At 43.0% G+C, this 21,030-nt stretch overlaps 1 protein-coding gene across 1 annotated transcript in view; it reads right to left on the bottom strand.

The window, feature by feature from the left end:
• Nucleotides 1–217: 217 nt before the first annotated feature.
• Nucleotides 218–21,030, bottom strand: part of cxadr (CXADR Ig-like cell adhesion molecule) — a 36,725-nt gene continuing 15,912 nt past the window's right edge. The window contains exons 2-7 of the mRNA XM_053846354.1: nucleotides 15,825–15,994; nucleotides 10,633–10,837; nucleotides 6,956–7,111; nucleotides 6,760–6,882; nucleotides 4,688–4,826; nucleotides 218–2,607 (exon numbers count right to left, since the gene is read on the bottom strand). Of these exons, the coding sequence (XP_053702329.1) occupies nucleotides 2,325–2,607; nucleotides 4,688–4,826; nucleotides 6,760–6,882; nucleotides 6,956–7,111; nucleotides 10,633–10,837; nucleotides 15,825–15,994 (1,076 nt within the window). The 3' untranslated portion in view covers nucleotides 218–2,324. The remainder of the gene's footprint in view (nucleotides 2,608–4,687; nucleotides 4,827–6,759; nucleotides 6,883–6,955; nucleotides 7,112–10,632; nucleotides 10,838–15,824; nucleotides 15,995–21,030) is intronic.

Here is a 21,030-nt window from a genome sequence, read left to right as displayed (position 1 = left end):
ATTATCATTTTTATGTTTTGGGATCGGCTTCCTCTGGCAGAGTGGACTCTCCGTCCAAGACTTCTTTCCCCAGGTTATAAAAAACTTGAAATGCTAGTAAAATATTTCACAACTAGTGAAGTGTGATTTAACCCTTGAGGAAAACGCTTCTTGAAAGGGTCTTCAATAGAAGCCGTAATGTATCGGCTAAGAATGAGCAAGCGACAACACATCTTCGTTCATTTTCTGCACTTTTATTATTCAAAAATACGGCACAAAAATACACACACAAAAAAAGATTAATGCTTCTCACACAGTGTCGAAACCTCAAAGGAGACTTTTCTTAGTACAGATTCCAAAGCTACGATTAATATTGTTAGTTGTGAGCTACAACAGGGGGGCGCTAACTCCTCACCAGTTTTGTTGACACAAAACTCACACTCAGGCGGACGCCCACGTAAGAGGAACTGACAGCTGTACTTTATTTTTGTCTGGCCACGCTTTCCTTCGCGTTTAGATGACGACTTCGCCAGAAACCAGAAGACACACACCATCACTGTCACCTTCACTCTAATCTCATTCTTCAAACACACATTCCCAATTGTACCGGGGAGCACTTACGCCAGCCTCCGGCGCCCCCATCCGCTGTTCTAAATTCATCCACGCAGCGTCACAAATACATCAGAGTGTCGACTGGTGCGGCCACTTGGACAGACAGAGTTAAACATACAGTTTTTATCAATAAAAAAAAAAGGACTTCAAAGAATTTTAAAAAATGATCTGAAAGGGATTCATAAGACTTTCAAAACACCTGCCACTTTTGATGTCACAATGATGTGTAGAGAATCAATGACAAAAAGACTATTTCCCTTCATTAAAGCAACCAAAAATATGAGCGACACTGAAAAGTCATGCGCGAGTTCAACCGGCCACACACTTTAGTGCGCCAGTTCTGAGTCCGGGAGCATGTGGACACGCGTTACGTTGGGTAAAGGCACGAGAGCAGCCAGCTGTGGGGGCTGTGCAGAGGTGAAGCTAGTCGAGGTGCATAAGGCGAAAAAGAAGGGACAGAACAACGGCCCATTTATGCTCAGCGTTACGTACGGATCCGGATACGGACGGGCTTCGTTTCCTCCGTATTTCTGCACGTTTACACAAAGCTCACAGGTTTGGACCAAACGGAGCAGTACCACCTGAATACATAGGGGGGGGGCAGTGATTCGGACGGGCACAGTTTCGTACGTAACGGGAGCATAAATGGGCCTTAAGGCGTCAGAGTTTAGAGTTTTCCAGTAAGAATCCTGACTTCCGAACTGAACTACATAATAACAAAGTACACATTTCCAGCGTTCTACACAGTCGACCGATCGAAGAGGCTTCACCACCTCTGCTCTTCTTCATGTAATCGGGCTTCACATCCTTCATTGAAAATCCCTATTAACGCGGCAGAAGCGAGAGGTGAATCAAGATATCGGCTGCTTGTAATGCAACTGCAAATAAGGAGGATTACGGCACCACAGGTTCAGCTGGTCAGAAGGTTTGGGAGCCTGTGGCGGTCAAACACAATCAAAGCCGATTGCTCAGCGAACCGCTTGCCCCCCGCCCCCCACCCCTGCGTCTTCCATTTGCTCTGGAGTCCAGGAGCGGGAGGGCGTTTATTATTTTTTAAGCCCAGTCAAGAAGCAGTAATCCACCCAATCACAAGACGCTGCCCTCCCTGCTGACCTCCCCACTGGACAGTTCAAACAGGAACAGAACTCGGGTGACCTAAATAGAGATGTTCAAATGGATAGTTAGGGGATTGTGGCCAGATTAATTCAAATCTCAAACTAATGAACCACTGTTTCCGTCTCCAGTCCCGCGGAGCAGCCGGATGATAAAGTTGGGGATCTACAGTAAAGCAAAAACTCGAGCTACAGAGTGAAACACAAATCACAGATTTACACAATCGTTCAGCATTGAAGTTCATTCAGAAAAGTCCCAGTCGTACGCACAGCTGCGGCTCTATAAACACATGCAGCCGCTCAGTGAGGACCGGACATGAATTCAACTCTAAAATGAGGGGCACCTTCAAAAACAAACAAACAACATGCATTCACTTATGTACAATAGAATCTGTATATTCTTTGTATCCACAGCAATGAATATTTCTGAGAAAGCCCCCGAGTGTTTAAAAAGTTGTTTTTGTAGTTTTGTTTTTGTTTAAAAAAAGAAACAAAAAAGTGCTCTGTTGTGATTCCAGTAGAACATGGTCTCTTCTGAGCACCACAGCAGAGCCTGACCGCCATGTTTGTACACAGAGTCACGCGAGTCCGCTCACTCTCGTCGTGTCACAGGGGCCGGCGTTAGACGATGGAGCCGTCCCTGTTCTGGGCCGGGATCATGACGGGGATGGCGCCCATGCGGCTGAGGTTGGGCGCGCCCATCCTGAGGGAGGAGTTGGGCGGCAGAGGGGCGTGGCTCGGGGGTCTCTCGTAGTCCTCCGACGACGGGATCTTGTCGTACTGGGGCTTGAGGGCGTACTCGTGCAGGTTGGAGGGCGACATGGAGCCCAGGGAGGAGCGCTGACTACCCACTGTGATGCTGCGCGCCGTGGAGACCCGGCTCTTAGGTGGAGGCACGTCCTCTCTGGGAAAACAACACGAGATGTCATCAGCAGTGATCTCCTTTACCAACAAAACTGTTATGGCTATATATATATTATGGCTGCAGCATTGTTCAAAAATGCGCTGAGAGCAAGTGCTTCAGTCCCTTTTGTCAAGTGACACTCAATACCTGGTGGTTATTCAACATTACTAATGTGATACCAGTATAAACAAAGTAGAGCAGGACCTTTTAACTTGATAACAAGGTGAGAACATTGAACAACGTTGAACCACTCGATACAATTTGAATAACATGCAGTTTCCCAGCCAATTCACAAGCGCAATTCCCAGGCGTTTTTAGGCAGTGTGGCTCGGACTGAGCAGCCTGGTGGTCTTTCCACGCTCGCTGACAGTTACAGCATGGTTTGAAGGAAAATGATAAATTGTTTTTCCGACTCATTTTCTATCATAAAAATCATTATAAAGAAGGTGCATAGCAGACCAGCTCTGTTTGTCTCAGCCACCTCATTGCTGCAGTGGGTGCACTTAACAATGCTGTACCTTCTATATGTATTCTTACAATAGCACTTATTTACTTGGAGGTCCACATAACTCTTGCAGTATCGACTTTGTGTTTGAGCGGTTCTACTGAGAAGTGCAATGAGCCTACAGTGATGTCAGTTCTACACATACAAAGTCAAAGTTCAGTGCTTTTTATTTACAAACAAACAAACCCTCCAGCAGTTACAGTTATTTGAAGTACTCATGTCAAATAAGGTTTTAAATAAATCAGAGAGGGGCGAGACATTTTGAAAAACTCAAATAAGAGTTGAAAAGTTGGAAAAAAAGAGGGAAGAAAAACGTCAGTAAAAAGTAAGTTTTACACGTTTTAGATGTGTTGAAAGGAAATCTATGAGGCATAATTCACTAAACTAAGTAACCCCATGAATATGTGCCAGTGACCTTCGTGGCAGTTAGTTCCTGTTCATTTTGAACTGTATAGTTGTCTTTCAAAGTCAGGGATTAAAATACAGGCGCTGAAATGAGGTTGATGTTATTTTGATGGTTGACTCCCTTGACTTTAAATGACATTCATGCACTCCACGCCAAAAATGGATTTGCTAAGTGGAGTTGTGTGTCCTTCAGTAACACATGTTAAGAAAGAAGCATAAGGCTATAATCTTTTGCAAGCTGCTCGCAAACAGAGCAACTCGCTCATAATCTTCCTATTAAGTCGCTTGATAATGTGCGCAGCCCAGCTGTTTGTGAAATGCACGAGAGCATGGAGACACGTATGAATATTGACAGGCCATTAGCTGTTGTCGACATGCTGTTTCTCGGATACCTCAGTTAATAACTGAAGAGTTATTACGATCGCAAACTGTGACTAAATACAGCGGATGATGTCACTGGTCAGTCTGATTGGTCGGACAGCGCCAGCTCAGACGGTTTAATAGCCTGTCGAGATTGAGCAACACAACACTGTTGTGCCCTGGGCTCCCTCTGCCACCACATTAACAACTAATAAGCAGCAATAATCCAGTTAAATGCTCGATCAAAGGAAGCCCGGGGGCCAGTAGCTTGTGTCGTCCATTGCTTCATGCTGTGGTGCTTCACCGTGTGTGTGTGTGCGAGACTGGACCAGTGGTCTAATCCTCTTTGTCCTCCAGCATGAGCAGTGTCACATTGTGGTCTTAGACAGATTCAGTGCACAGAGGAGGGATGGTGGAGGCCGGATGGAGCGTTGGATGAAGGGGTTAGGAGCTGTGGAGCTTGCAGTGGAGGGGGGGTTGGTGGTCGGCTGTAGCCAGAGGCAGACATGACACGGATCCACCGAGTAAACAAAGCTTTCAAACTGATTAACTCAGCTGTTTATTTCAGGCACTCGAAATGCTGATTGAGAGGGAGGTGTGTGTGTGTGTGTGTGCGTGGCATCCAATATGAAGAAGACCTGCGATTCCTAATCACATGCAGCTCGTCTCATTTTTACCTTTACACAACAACACACAACCGGAGATAAATTTCTCATTATCCGGCGAAGGCGCCGCTACAAAACACCCTCGATCAAAGTGGCGCTTTTCCTATCTGCCAGCCAAATCCTTCTCATGTCTGAGAGCCAGTACCTGATCTCGTTGCAGATTTCCTTCTCGTACTTCTTCCTGTAGCGGGCGCGGCAGCAGCAGAAGAGGATGATGGCGATAATGATGAGGAACAGTAGAACACCGATGATGGCTCCGGCGATGATGCCGGGCGTGTTCGGGGCTGGTGGGAAGAGGGTGGCACAACAGGTTAGACAGGTCGGCCAGCTGAATATCAAGTATCTCTACACCGCCTGCCTTTCATCAATGAGCTGAAAACAAATAGTAGAAATCTGCGAGCGAGATCTTGTGTGCGAGGCTGGAATCTGGTGTCAGGATTAATATGATTCAACATCAATATTTAATATCGCATCTAGCACGGACGACTGGAGGCAAAGGGGAGTTTAAACACTGAAAATCGGTAGTTACAAGCAGGCTCCAAAAAGTGCTTTGGTTTAGTCATGATATGTTAATATTTTGACACCGCACCCCCGTAAATTAGCCAGTTTATCAACAGACAAACTCCAGTGGGAATTATGGCTCTTCCCTGTTGGGCATCTCTTTCCATTCCCCTTCTGCCTGACTCCTCAGAGTTCTCAGTGTGTCACCAAATAGTTACACTTTCAATTGCTGCAATGACCTTCAACTCGCTGTGGTCTGTTCCACAGCTCGGTCTCTGGGAAAGACAAAATGTACTGGAGTTTGCAAGGCTACACTTGTTGTCTTTATAATGATACATTACTTTGGTGCAGGATTGATAACAAAATGTCACCTCGGGTTAATAAGGTCTTATAATAACTGAAGAAGGTTACTCATTTGTTGGCATCTACAAGAGGAAAAGAAAATACAGCATGTCCTTAACAAAAATCACACTTGATATTTAAGATGCTAAAGTATTTAACAGCTAATTCATATTTCAATGCCACAAGCAACGTCATTAGAAAAGTGCGTTTCCTCATGTGACAATACAGTGAATCGACAGAGCTGGTAGTATTTCTCTTCTGCTGAAGCTCATTAAACGCTACCTCCCTGAATTCTTCAATGTAAATCACGTGGAACCAAATCTGTCCCTGTGTGGCTGTGCCCGTGCGGGTATTTGAAGCCGGGATGCAGCTGCTCAATTTATTCAGATCAAACGTTTCAAAGAAAAATTCTTTGGACAACAAAATTCCCTTTTTCCCCCTCACCATCATTAGACTCAGGCGGGAAATGCACACCCGTGTTCAAAGGTGTCTGGATGATTTGATTACTGGGGCTGCTGAGTCCTAAAATCCTGTTTATCACAAAAGGACAGTATTTACGGTCCTCCATCACTTGCTGAAGGTTAGCGAGAACGTGGTGGTCTCAGGACAGGAAAAGACACTAGGAATATAGCGGAGGTATTTGGATGCTTATTATCGAGCAGACACCCATTATTCAGATCTTTAAAGGTTCCTCAAGCAGGTATCATACATTTATGTAAAATAATAATAGTAAAAAATACTTACTTTACTTTCATCGACCATCATCCTTCTTTTATGTATAACAGGCTTTTAGCTAGAAGGGCGTCTGGGCGTCTGCAAACCATGAAAAAATGTACGCCCGATTGTCGACCATATCTCGGCCACCAGATTACGCTGGTATATGGAGGCATCTGGCGGCCAAGCTATGGTCGACAATCGGGTGTCCATTTCTTCATGTTTTGCTGACGTCCACACGCCCTTATAGCTAAAAGTCAGATGTATAATATAGCCTACACTATGCTGTTCCTTTCTTTAGCATCAAGATCCATCCTCTTACTCAGGTCCTCATGTTTTTAGCAGCGCTGTTGATACCAGCAAGTGCGCAAGTTCTTGTTCGGATGGTGGTTTGAGAGAATAAAAATTCAGTTTTAATATTTATAATACGCAGAAGTGCAGTAGCTGAGTGAGAACTAATTTGTAGTGCGTTAGTGTTGTGAAGAGACACCAGAGAGAGCTGAGGCTGGTGGGGCAGAGACCTGTCACCATTTTCCAAAATTTCAGACCAGCGGTCACATAGAAACACGATCCAGTGGCAGATTTGTGAGGCCTATTGGACTCGGAACTCAGAGGATACGACGGACTGAGACACTACTTTCAAGAAAGTGAAATACTCACGAGGGGTCACGTCAAGTCGCATCACACACTCCTCAGTGCCAACACGGTTTTTGACGGTGCAGCGGTAAGTCCCGGACACACTTGAAGATGCGTTCTTCACGTAGAGTGTTCCTCCGACATTATCTGCAGAGAAACATCGACATGAGGAAAGAAATGGAACCCGCGTGTCAAGGGCTGTACTCGGGTGGGTGATTACCGATGGAGGATGAGGGGGGCAAAAGCTTGTTGCCACTGGTCTTCTCCCAGCTGTATTGCAGAGGGTTGGTGCCTTCACTTGACTTACATCTCAGTTTGACATCTTTGCCTTCCTGCGTGGGACCTTCAGCGTAGCAACTGGGCTTCGATGGCTTTACTGGAGAAGGACAGGCAAAGAAAATGTGAGATCACATTTGCTCTCATTAGCAGCAGAATTTCACTGTTATTCCTTTCTTCATTTATATCCGCTGGTTAATGCCAATGAAATGATATGCTTGTCTTCTGATTCACGGTTTAAAAAAATAAAAACATATTGGAATGCAGCTTCGCGTGTTTATTTCAAATCTGTGATTGCTGAGGCTGCAACCCTCGTGAGTCGCTCCAAAATAAAAAGGACGGTGAAATACAGACGGAATGGACGAAGCACAGACCACAGCGTTGTGTGCTCCAAAAGTTGATTTCCTCAAAGCTGCAGTCATCAACGTGATGAGAGCCATAATCTGAGTAATTGATACAGCTGCTGTCATCGCAGGAGCCGTCACTCAGGATAATGGAGATGAAGAGGAAGAGCGCTATGTGACATTGGATGCACAAACCCATGCTCATCCAGGTTAAGATTGGAGGCGAAGCTTTCCATCTTAAAGCAGAATGTGTGCAAACACTCCTCGTCCAGCCTGGCTGTTGGCAGGAGATGAGATGGAGGGGTGGGGGGGGTTTGAAAAACAAACACGGCTCCAAATTAAATGCAGACAGGCTCTAGTGAATTCCAGGCGCATGGACAGACAGGCGTAGAGAGAAGGGAAGGGGATAAAGAAAATCTGAGGGCCACAGTCCAAATCTACACTTGGTGTTTACTTTCAGCGCTGACATCATGGGTTCGAGAGAAAATCTTTGAGTGGGGGTCTCTCTGGATGTGAACCAGGTGTGGAGTAGGAGCTGAGCAGCGAAGATAAACAGTAGTCTGACAGTACTAGTGCACCAGTAATCTAATAAACACACTGAGGTCAGGAAGGCGGCAGCAAAAGAGTGCAGAATTAAGCGAGTGCTGATGGACGCACGGTTGAGTGAAGGGAGGCCAAGGCTGTTGGGCTCCTAACTCACTGGCCGGCTCTCGTGTCACACCCACACACACGTTCACACAACAGTAAATGTCAGCAAGCGATGGCGTCTTGAATGCATCTTTAAAAGGGTGAACTCGACACATCCAAAGGTTGTCACAAGCCTCTTCATCTAAGGCCCATTGTCCCATCAACAGATTTATTTGTGTGAAAGATGAAGGGGAAGGAGGCGACAAACGCTGGAGGACTACAGGAAGATAAAGGGCGAAACAATGTACCAGATGAGGCACCGTTTAACAAATCATAAACATGAATTTATGAGGGGGACAAGGATATCTGGAGGATAAAATAAGTGTTTGCCAAAGAAGATGTGGGATTTATCTTATTCACCACCAAAAAAGACTCAAGGCTCCAGATAACTTTTTTCTTTTAACTCCCCTAATTTGTTGTCAATATTTGAAACAAACAGACAGCTCTTTTGACAGAGAGACTCAAATGTTTGCAGCTTTGAAAAAAAAAAAAATCAATAAGAGTTTAGGGAACAATGCTTTAGCCGATTGAGGCTGCTTCAGTAAATACGCAGCACATGCCAATAAAATACTCAAGAGCTAAGGACACAGAATAATAAGTTATAGGAGTCTGAGCCAGTAACATTCTTTATCTGTTCTGGATTTGGGTATTACGTTATCATTAAACATATCACCGCACTGGTTTTCTAAGCACTTTTACATGTCACAGTCACTCAAACTGATTGCGTCACTATGATACTTCCCTTTTTCAGTCTCAAAACCTGCTGTTCGTCATTCCATGTAGTTTTGCATGTTTAAGTAATGCTATGGCAGAATGCAAAGATATGGTTTTGAACTCTGACACTATGAAATCAGGAAATTCTTAGGAAACAAAACATTAAAATAACAATAATCATCTTGAAAGACGGCTGTTATTATTGTGTACTAACTGAGAATTTCGAAACCCTCAGCTTGGTCACCATTGGTTAAACTTTGGACCGAAAATGAACAAAAACAAGTTTGTTTGCATTCCAAACCAGTCGAAACCGCTGTGCATACTTCAAAGAGGAAAAACGCCTGTCATGACTCAAGTCATTTAAAAGCTGCATCAAATGTTTGCCCCATGATGGTAAGAGCTATGCTAAATTCATGCACAAACCATTACAAATTGGCAATCTTTTGTCTTTTTTATTTGGGACTGGTGCTAGTAGAAGCAATATAATTGGAAGGCAAAAACAATTGTAGGTTATTGTTGTGGTTTGGTTATAGATGAAAAAAAGCAAATGGTGGCGATAGTAAAAATATTTTATATTGTATGGTCAAATTTCCTAAACACACATATATTATTTCTTGGGATGAAATCAAAGACATTTTTTTTAATCCATTAATACTCTGTGTTCTCTTCTGGTTCTCACCATATCACAGTATTTTTAGGGATTCCCAGTGAGTAACTGCATAATCAATATTTAATGGTGCCAGTAAAAACCACAAGAACGCAGTGGTGTGGCAGGTAAAAGTCACGTGCTTTAATTGAGAGCCGACAAACCGTGTTTTGAAGGCTCAGAAGAGCACGAGGTAAATGCTCCGCTGCTCTGTCTACAGCCATGATTTTCTGGTCTTTCCTTCCATTCGGGTCAAAAAAAAGAGGAAAGTACCTGAGGGAGGAAACGCTGTCATGCATTCAGTAGCAGAGATGACATCAGCAGCGATGAATCCTTTTAATGATGTTTCAGCGCAGATCTGTTTTTATCCTAAATTGCCTCCAAAACAGGTTTGTCAATGTTTCTCAGGTCAACTTCTCACTGCTGCTGTGCGTCACACTCAGTCACGCAGTCCACTTAGAAAAATATTTGCATTTTCAGAACTGACTTTGCAGAGAAAGGGCCTTTGTGCTGGTGTATTCTCGAACTACCAACCCCTAAGAGGAATATTGCGCACGTGCCAGTGTCAAGCCTACGTCGCACATGAAAATAGCAGGAAGTAGAAGTACTTTCGCTGTCATTTAGACACTTGACTGACCAGCCTGGCCACCATGTGCGTTTGCCTAGTGAATCATCTGACTTACACAACTGATGTGTCACACATCTCACCCGGTGCACGCTACAGTTCATTAATTCCAATTCAAGACTGAACGAAAACATACTGATTTCCACCAAGTACTTATGGAACGGATCTCTTCTACATCCTGTTTGCTGTACAGATTGGGCAACGATGTCCAATATAATGAATTTGTGGAAACAGATTTCATGTTTCTACACCCACGGTTTTATGCAACATGTTAAATATATTGGGAATCATACTTAACATGACTTTATTTAATGATGCTAGAAGATTATTTTGGTGCAACTGGGGTGAAAATGATATTAAATGGAAATCAGGGCAGTGCTCCAGAGCCTGTGGGAAGGTTATGCTCTCTATAATAAAAGGGATTATATCAGCCAACAGCCAAGCAGGGCAAAGGGCGTGTGACTTTGGTGTAGTTTCACTCGGTACTGTGGATAGCAGAGGTATGGCCAAATAATAAATTATCTTTCTCAACCCTCTAGTGTGGTGTCAAATACCAGAACCTTGTTAAGAAAAAAAGAAAGTAAAATGTGGGGTCATCAGCTCACCCATGACGATCAGCAGAATCTTTCTGCTCTTGATGCCGGGCGCTTTCTTCACTTTGCACTGGTAGGTCCCGGAGTCCGACGCCCTGAGCCCAGTCAGGTTGATGGAGGCGTCGCCATTCTTGGGGTCGGCTGAGTTAAAATGAACTCTACCCTTCATGGGGGGATAGTAGTCCTCATAAGATCTGTCCCCAGAGTATAAGATCACCTGGTGAAGGACAGAGCACAGTCTTGGTTAGATAATAAAGATAGTTAATGTTTATGGCCAGTATTTATCTTTAAAATAAAAGACCTTCAAGAAAACGTATTAAACACTGGCACTGAGATAGCAGGTGTGAGCACGCAAAAAGCAAATCGTCTGCTCAGTCAACCATCAGATATGGATCGGCGAGAGAAAATTCCCTTGCTTTTATCTCTGCAATGCCCTTCAGTCTGCCAGATTGTGCTGCTTTGCCCTTTATGAGTCGGAGAGCAGTAGAGATGGAGCAAACAAAGGGACCACTGTGGACCCAAATCAACACCTGCTGTATCAACAAAGAAGTCCGCACGGAGACGAGTATCTTCTTGGTATTAAAATGGCAAGGAAATGTGTAGAAATCAAGTCCAGGTGGAGCTAAAAAAGAAAAGCGTGCCTAGAAGGCACTGTGCAGGGGGGCTTTGGGGAGAAGAGAAACAGCACTGGAGAAGAAATGCAAACAATGACAGGAGTTCTCATTCTCTTTCACAGACACTAAAATATATCTCAATATATTTCCGTGGAGACGGCCATCAACAGGCTTTCTGTGAAACGATCATCACCAGGCAGCAATTCCCTCGGGTGGAGATAAGGGAAAGCTAAACATGGCAGGACGAGAGATGGAATAATGAATCCATCAGAGAAGGCAAAGAACTCACAGACACAAGGAAGAACAAAACAGCAGGAAACAAAGTCGACAGGGATCGAGTGTATCCAACAAGTTTCACTCTCTGCTTCAATTTTAACTACTTAACTAGTTTCCCAAGGTGGGGGCCGGGAACATCTTGTCTGTGTTAGACTTGTAAATAAGTAATTTTGTTAAACCTGCGCCTGGTTCTTGGGGGGATGCTAATCCCCACAACTTCACCAGGAAACTAGATATCAGCAGTCATAACAGTGATATGAAAGATGAGACCATGCAGGAGAGGAAATTTAATTTCCCAAGCTCAGACAGACAAGAACTCTCACTTGGGTTCAAACACTTCACAGCAAACAGATGGGGGGTCACACATGCACACCTCTGGAAGAGCAGAGTAACCTTGAGAATCATAAAAAATACCCTATGAGGAGCCTGGGGAGGAGAATGAAAAGGGCAAATGACTAGACACACTGGCAGAGCAGAAAAGGACAGCAGTACTGTGTGTGCACAGCCTTTCATAACAGGTAGGACAGGCGATGATGGAACAGCCACCTGTCTAAGAGATCTCAGCGGACAAATCATCCAGCAAAACTCTATTAGCCAGGTTGGCTGTCACTGGACACATGGAGATGAGGTCACTCTTCTCACTCAGGGAGGGGAAGAGGAAGAGGTGCGGATCATTTGCGAGGCAAAGCGGTGCACAGTGGTACTTGTGCTGCCCTGCGCAACTCAGAGAGGCTTTTAGCTCGAGTGAGTCCAGGTGTGGCTGCCACATGCTTTCTCGCAAACAGCTTTGCCCTAAACTGCTTCGCAAGGTTAAAGCATCAGAAATACCTGATAATGGATTTAGAGGTCAACAAGCTAACTGGGAAAAAATCCTAAATGGATTCAGCCTACAGTACATGCTTTGTGCGGAAGGAGAGGCACAAAATGTTCCCACACGTTCTTCAGGGTAGAGGCCATTTTGAACTACAACACCTGGGGTACAGATGGTATTTTGGCCAACACAGCACCTCACATTCCATCCGTGTTTTTATGTCTCCAGTTCTCATCCTTAAAAAGAAAGTCAGCTCCAACACAAAGGGCATTACCAACAACTACCTCAGGCACAACTCAGATTCACACATAGAGTAATTCATTTAGTTCAGAATATGAGACAAATACTAGAGATGAATGTTACAGGAAACAACAAGACAGCGGTGGAGGCTAAAAACATGAACTGAGATTGAATTAATCGCACTGCCATAAACAAAATATTGAGCAACACTCACATAATCCCTTTTGGACTGACTTCTCCTGCCATCTTTTCATCCAGGCGCCAAGACAAAAGAGGCCAATTGCAAGACACAGGATAAACAGAAGTAATGACTGCTTTACTTTCCATGAAAATTATTCTCTCATTCATTCCTTTTGTTTATTTTTCATAATACTTTCCCTGGTTGTTATCACTTGGGTGTTAAAATACTCAGGGCACATCCTCCTTTGCTGTTAATCTGCTGGCAGTAAATAGAACGCAAAAATGCTAATGACTTTCACCGTTGGCATGCTTGGCATCCAATTCATGCCCAACAATAGAACTCATATCAGCTCTGCTTCACCGGCCAAACAAACAAAGAACCTGCTGAAATGTTAGATATGTTGTCCAATGTTAGGGAATCGGCAGGTGGCATTTGTACATTTTCAAATCAAAAAAAGCTTTAGGAAATCCAGACACATTGGTGCTTCAAATTTTTCTTTAGTAAGGGCAAGACGTTTCAAACCAACAATTTAAGCAACACAGCACATGAGATGCAACATTTTTAAGACATTGGAAATACCAGCAGAAGACAAAAACAGCTGAAACATAGCTGTAGCTCATTTACCAGAGAACTGGAAGCTCTCAAAGCAAATACACCTTCACACAAGAAAACATTTACTTTTTATCTTGCTGGTACACGATACAAAGTAGCACAAGAAAAACATTGATAAAATCCCAAAAACTGGGGAAAATAAGAATGCCTCACATACTTTGCTAGGGATCCTATGGAAGATAAAGACAAAAACTTTCGACACATTATCAACTCCATGCTTTATGTTTACAGGTATGGTTTACCTACAGACTTTTTTATGGTAGTGTTTCGGTACAGTAGGTGAACTTACTGCTAACAGAGGTAGATTACTAGACAGGTAATAAGTCACTGAGTAATAGTCGGACAATGTACTGTGGACAACGGTGAAACCCATGGTGTTGCAGTCTCATCTCAACCTTAAGAAGCAAGCTTCTACCATGCCACAGAATATTTGAGATGTTCTGGCTATGAGGCGTCACCACTCCTGCCATTGCTCTGCCAGGTCTCATGGCCTTGGACCGAGCTCATCAGCCTAATTTTATCGAACACCATCGCGGAAATTAGTCAGGCTCTTCAGTTAATTACACAGAGCTTGATTAAAAGCAACACGAGAGTATGCGTGCAGCTCCTGAGTGAAACCTGGTAGGTCAAGGAGAACAAATATGTTTTGAGAGAGCGCCGGTTTGAGGTATAAATGGCATCGCTAATGGGTTTAAGATTTAATGAAGCTTCGTGTAAGATATTAAAGTGATCCATGCTGAAGAGTAATCGATGAGAAAAAACAGGCTCCCCTGTAATTGTCATTGTAAACCCCTACACAATCACTGTATGCCACACATCCATGTTACATATCCTTTCATTTAAAATTAGGCATCAACCCATCAAAAACACTAACCAACAAAATGTTATACCCTAGAACTTGACCATTATTATCGTGATGAAGTAGGTTGCAAACAAAGGGCAGTGGGCGGAGGACACGGCTAAAAAGCGGTCAATAATGATGAGATTGCGACCCAATTTAAACCGAGTCAAACACAGACAATAGAGAAAATATAGAGGAGACTGAGGAAGCTTTGTTTCATGTTAGAGCTGTGAGTAGTGAACCATGGGAGGACACCACCGTGAAACGATCTGTCGCAAGAATCTGGCTTCATTGCCATGAAAAGCCTGAGGGAATGTGGGGTTCCTGCAGTGCCATGTAGAGATGTGTAGTCTTCACTCTCCGTGGCTGAGGGCCATACTGGAAAGGAGAGACACTGACAAGGATAAAAGGATCCCCATCTCTTTTACCCTGAACATTTGTACACTAGCCATGGCGTGTGTGGGAGAGACAGAGCGAAAAAGACAGACAGAATCAAAATACAACTATCTCAAATTACACTGGTCTTGCATATTGTATGACTCTCGTGCATTGTGGAAAAAACTTTTCCATCTATACTGCTAGAAGATGGTTATGCAAGCAAGATCCTAAAAAAAGAGGATGGCCATATTTTGCAGCAAAACTTAAATGATTCTGAGATATTTAGTAAAACTAGCGGAGGGACGTCCAAATTTGTCACACAGGCTCTGCCTCGTAGGAAAGGCTGGTCACCACGATGGTGATATTCTGTCATACACTGCATAATTCACAGATTACTATGTATGGGTGTACGCTGTGGAAGTGACTTGAAAATATGGGACAATAAATGGAAAGTGAAAGCAATTTCATTCAGTTCAATAACAGGGTTGGGCCAGTTAATGGTACCACAATCGATTGATTCTGTTACCACGTTGATCCAAGTGGCCCAATGTAATGTTGACAGTCCATTGGTTGGTGGCAACCTCGTGTCCTGGCACAGTTCTTGCAGAGAGGTTACATTGATTTTCCAAAGTGGTTGACAAACGAACAAAGCATTGCCCATTACAGGTGGCAGCCAAAATAAACGGTTGCGCAAGTTTAATCCTCATGCAGGTTGCAGTTCAACTTTGAAGTTTATATCATATATTTTTTGCTTCCAAAAAGATGATCAGACTGAAACACTCCCAAGACAAAAATCATTCCAGTCAAGTTGGCTGAAATTTTGAAACCAGCTGCCAAAAAAAAAAACTGAACTCATCTACCTCCTGAGTATTGTGCGACGGTGTGTACAGAAAAGTTTCTGGGGTGGTCAATTAGTCTGGAAAGAATCTGTTCTTCATTGACTTGTTTACTTTAGGGACACCATAACTCCATAACATGGAGTTACATAACTCCAACATAACTAAACAACTCTATCAGAGCAAAGCTAACGTCTATAAGTTTGAAATATCCAGAACAATCCTGTCTGATTTTTTTTTTAACAACGGTGACATATTTATTCCAACACATTCAGGAAGCATAGGAGTGAAAGACTCATTGTCATGCTCTGAAAACTTCCAGTAGATCCAGGGTTATTTAGAGGTACATATTGTAGTTCATGCAATATCTACACGTCACGCTATTGATATATTTGTTTCCTTCATCAACACTTACCACTTTGTCTTCCTTCTGGTTATCCGAGGAGAGCAGACTCCACTCAATGTCAAGAGGTCCGGTATCTGCGAGACTCAGGGTGAACAGGCATCCTAGCGTGGCACTCTGGCCACTGGCCTTCTCGATAGTGGTCGGTCCAGTTGAGGTAATCTCAAGAGCAGCGGTCAAGCCTGTAAAGAGACAGGAGTGGAAATCAATACCCCCGCACTGCACCTAAAAACAAATACCGAACGCAGTAAAACATTAAATTGTACCAATTTTTTATCAATAAAAAACAACGATCTTTTTTTCTGATCTCACACACATTGAGCTAATAAATTGTCTTCACCGTAAAAAATGACGCACGGCTTCGACATCCTTTCTACCTTTTACGCCATTTGAAATTTCATTGAATGCAATGAGCTTAATTAGACAGCAGGTGGCAGTAGTAATACAGCACTCCTGCAGCACACAAGTTGGTAGAGCTGGCACAGCAGCTGAGCCAACCATTAGAATGACTAAACCTTTACAAATCCAGATAAATCTGGATTTATCTAATATCTAATCACTTCTCAGTTAGCCTATTTCTATCCAATCCTTTCTTTAATACAGCATTTGTCTTTCAGTTATACTGTTTAGAACTAAGCCAACACAATCAACTATTGTTAAAGGAAGTGTAGCTCCATCTTAAGTTTAAAAGAAACACATTTCAGGGAAACAGCAATGGTAATAATCAACCATTGTCAACCTCGTGCAGGCGCTGAAGCGTTTATTCTTCGAGCCAAAATAAATTCCTAGTGACATCAACTGGGCCATAATTCTCTATTCAATAAGAGATTTAAATCCTGAGGAAAAAAATACACAGTCCACAGAGAACGAGTTGTCACATGCTGCCTCGACACATTAAAATCCTTCTGACAGTCATCCACCTTCCAGTCAGCAGGAGGGTGAAATAAGGGTGATGTGTGAGCTTAAAAATCATGAAACCACTCCACAAAAGAACCACTACATGGTGCTCACTGTAACACACCAACTGATTTGTTTCACGTCTATTATTTCCAAACTGACAGAAAGCCTTTAGCATAAAAGGATGGTGTGAAGTAGGCGTTGAACATGTTTCAGTACGGTAACATTTCTGCTCATGTCTTTTCTTACTAGCATTCTAAAGCTAACACTGATGCAGAGAATGTACTTTGCTAGGACTAAATATTGTCGAGAAACTCACAATTCAATTTGGATTCTTTAGGTTGCGATCCGATCAATTCACGTCTTTTCAATCACACTACAGCCGAGTTAACTGATGGTAAATGGCAAATTAATCACACCTTTTGTAACTGTTCCAAATGCAATTTAATAGAGGATTTTATGAACACAAGAGTGGCCAATAATGCTTTTCCTCATGCAAGCATTTGTTTACTACAACAACGCATACTGTCAAGAACATTCTTTCGATTAACCTCAGAGGCACCATGAAGGCTGAAAACATGCTAAAAGCATAACATTTCAAACATTACCAAAGTCTCCCAGCTTCTTCGGTGTCGTGTTATTTGATCATGCGCAACTTCCCTCCATTAAATGGAAATCACACGCATGTTGCCCTTACCAGCCAGGGGGTGAATTGATTCAGAGTATTGGCTGAATCGAAACTGAATTGGGGAATGTAGAATAGCAATTTATTGAATCGATTTTTTTACCCACCCTTATACTTTTATGTACTATACATAATAAACCCCGTCTTGCCGTGTGTGTGTCTCACATGAGGAGGAAGAAACAATCCATGAATGGCAACATGTTCAACAAAATCACGAAGCATCAGTCTGCCTCTTTATACGTGTGAAGTTGTTATGTACATGTTGTACGCTTTTCAACCTCATCATGGCTCAGCTGGCTCATGAGCCAAAAGAAACCACATTTCTTTCTAAACATATTCACTTCGCCTCTTTTCCTGATTTACATGTTCATTCCCTAAGTTTACATGGAAAGATCATTTCCAAAATTTTCAAGCTTAATTTCCCAAAAAAAATTTACAGGAAGCTTTCGGGAAATTGTCGACCCCTCTACAACCCGGTTCACAGATCATTGGTTTGAAAATGAGAAGAATAGGAGATCAGTTCATGATCACACACAAACTGTTTCTCCATCATTGGCCCCACACTGGCTTAAAATAGTCAAATTAGTGGTGCAAACATCACCTGGCAAAAGAAGCCTATACTTAAACACTGTGACTCACCGCACTCACCCTTTAAAAAGCCTCGGGAGCCACACAAACCTGCACACAATCTGTCCAGAAGCCCACCTGACCACTAGCTCGGTTTTATTAATTTGACAGCGCAGCAGGTGGCAGACATGAACGGGGACACTCACTTCATTTTTTTTACCAACTTTCAGAAAAAATCTTCCAGAGGACACGCTCAATGTCAATTTGATAAACAGACTTTTTAATACAGAATACAAGCCACACTGCTGAGATATTAAAACAAAGATTTGAGCTTGAAGTCCATCAGCTACTTTTCTGACTAACGTCTCTTTTGTACCACAATGGAAAATAAACCATGCAAGCTTATAGATAAGAGAGTCGTTCTCAGTCACACCAAATATTGTTGAAGCTCAAAGCCTGTAAGCATTTCATATGGTGGCAAAGCACAGGCGCAGCTTTACTTGACGAGCCAGCTGGTAGTTTCAGCTCGCAGACGTTGACAGACGCCTCTTGATGGGAGCGATCCATCGCCTTCAGCAAGCGTAAGGCCAAACAATGTAGGGAAACGCCAGATATGTGTCCATCACTGTCGAATGCACACAGGTTGGCATAATGGTGATGGAACACAAAGTCAAACTATCAAGCACTTAAAGAATCCAGGGCATTCTTCTTGGAGAGGAAATTGTATTCTCAGAGGGAAAAAGAAAAGCACTTTATCACAGTGACGGATTTCTTCGACAGGTAATAAAGGAGACTGCCGGATGTACCTGTTAAATCAATGCCAAATCACGGAGGCTACAGGCAGCATTTGTTTAAATTACACTTTATCCTGAGGATGCTTTATTGACTTGCACCCAGCAGGAAAAAAAATTGCCATTTCATCTAAAGTGTGATCTGCCTGTAAATAAAAGGGTGACAGATGCACTAAGGCTGAGCAACATAGACACAATGGTTGTAATAGTCGATTCCACACTCAGCCAACACACTGGAATGCACAAGTCTGTTAAATCCAGCGACTGCCAGCATGAAGCCCAGTGGAGCAACTGTAGAAAATGCAAATCAGATCATTTGCGTCGGTACAAAACGACAACAAATCTGAAAAGTGCAACGAAGCAGAAGGATGAAAACCGTCAAAAAATGTGGTGGAAAAACAAAAACCCAATTTGTGCTTATGAAATCGATTCAAGAGTATGATATAGTACAGATTTGTTAGTGTTGGTTTAAAAATTGCTATGATTTTAGAGTGCAAGCTACATAGAATATTTTGGTTAAAAAATAAAAACAGCAGGTACCAAATCGGAATCCAATTTTCTTCATACATTCAGTGTATAAAGACAGATAGAGCTGCTCTTCAGCAGAGAGAATAATTAAGTTGTGGGAGTAGCACTTGTGTCAACATAAAGGGCCACTGCGCAAGCAACTGCACACTGCTCTGAATGGCTGCCAGAAATAATCTTTACAGCCTTGCTTAAACGATAAGTGGCTAAATAAAACACACAACACATCCTGAAGGGTACAAACCCTGGCATTTGCTTCCACAATGAGGAAAATGCTCTTCCGCTATTCAGATTCTACAGCCCTTATAAACAAAGTTTATGCATTTCCTTAATACAAGCAAGTAACTGAGACAACAAATATTTGCGGTAACAAATGTTTTTGTGCCAACATCACATGCTCACTCGCACGCACACACATTTACTTTCGTGATCATAAAAGTCAGTCTGTAATGAATATTTCTGCATGAACTGATCAGCCAAAATTGTCTGTTCCTCCAACAGGTTGTTGTCAACTCCCTCCAAAATGTAAATGTAAAATCAGCCTGCGGTGTTAATCAATAACTATTTTGAGACACTCTCATGGGGCGGAAACAAAACAACTACGGTCAAAGTCTCATGACAGTAGAAAGAAGCCAATATAGCGACAGGTTATTTACAGAGATAACACTGGAGTGAAGGAAAAACAGAACACGTCCTCGAAGGAATAATTGGCTGCTGATGGAAAATGTTTTTTAAAAGTTCATGGAAAGGAAGCAATTTAGAAAAATAGACAGCAGTGAATGTACTCCAGTTTGCCAGTTAAAAACAAAACAGCCTTTGGACGGTCTCCCAACTGTCTGAGGAAGAATACGACACGGACAGCGCCAGTGTGTGTGTGTAGTGTCGTGTACAGAGGGAGTTAAGCGATGGAGGGAGAGCATGACGGCTAATTAGAAAGTCTATCTTAATAACTATTCATGGCTGCCTGTGTCTCTTTGTGTCTCTGATAAGCGTCTCTTTCCCTCTGGTACGCACTACTGACACAGCACTTCAGAGTTTGCTATCTGGGAGTTGGAGAATGAACAGCAGGAATTTAGAGTGTCAGCATGCTCCACCCTTTACTCCAAATACTATACACTCATTCACCAACACTGAACCCCCCACCCATTCCCACAACTATTTCCCTCCCACCCAGTCCAGCTCCTCTCTACACACCCGTGATTGTCAGTGCCAGTCCCCCAGGGCCTCCAATTCTCCCCAGTCCTACTGATTGTAACCCTCAGAGCCCACCCCCTCCACCTTTGTCGGCATACAATAGGGAGCGAATCCTGTCTCCTGGCAACCAATTCTTCGGAGAAGGTTGCTGTGGTGCTTAAGAGACGGCATGAAAGAAAAAAAGAAAGGGAGCACTAGATATACAGGGAGGGAGGTAACAAGGGAGAGAAGGATTTGGAAGACAGGCCAGAGGTTAATGAAAAGTTAAAACAAACTTATCACTCGAAAGCCACCACATTGTCAATTAGAACAAACAGAGGGCCAATGAAGCTTTTATTATTTTTATCCTTGTGATGTTATCCACTAGGTCAGGCCTAGGTATAGGAAACTAGAAACCTGAGTCGACATTACACCACCAATACAACAATACCACACCATGCTTACAGAGAAACAGGGAGCAGTATGAAGTAATAAAGTGCTACACAAATAGTAGGAGGAAAACATCCATAATAACTGTCCAGAACTAATAGTGTGACACTTCATGAACTTGCACTGGTAT

Source organism: Synchiropus splendidus, chromosome 17 (assembly GCF_027744825.2).
Source record: "Synchiropus splendidus isolate RoL2022-P1 chromosome 17, RoL_Sspl_1.0, whole genome shotgun sequence".
Lineage (NCBI taxonomy): Eukaryota > Metazoa > Chordata > Actinopteri > Syngnathiformes > Callionymidae > Synchiropus > Synchiropus splendidus.
This window is presented reverse-complemented; position numbering and strand designations above follow the sequence as displayed.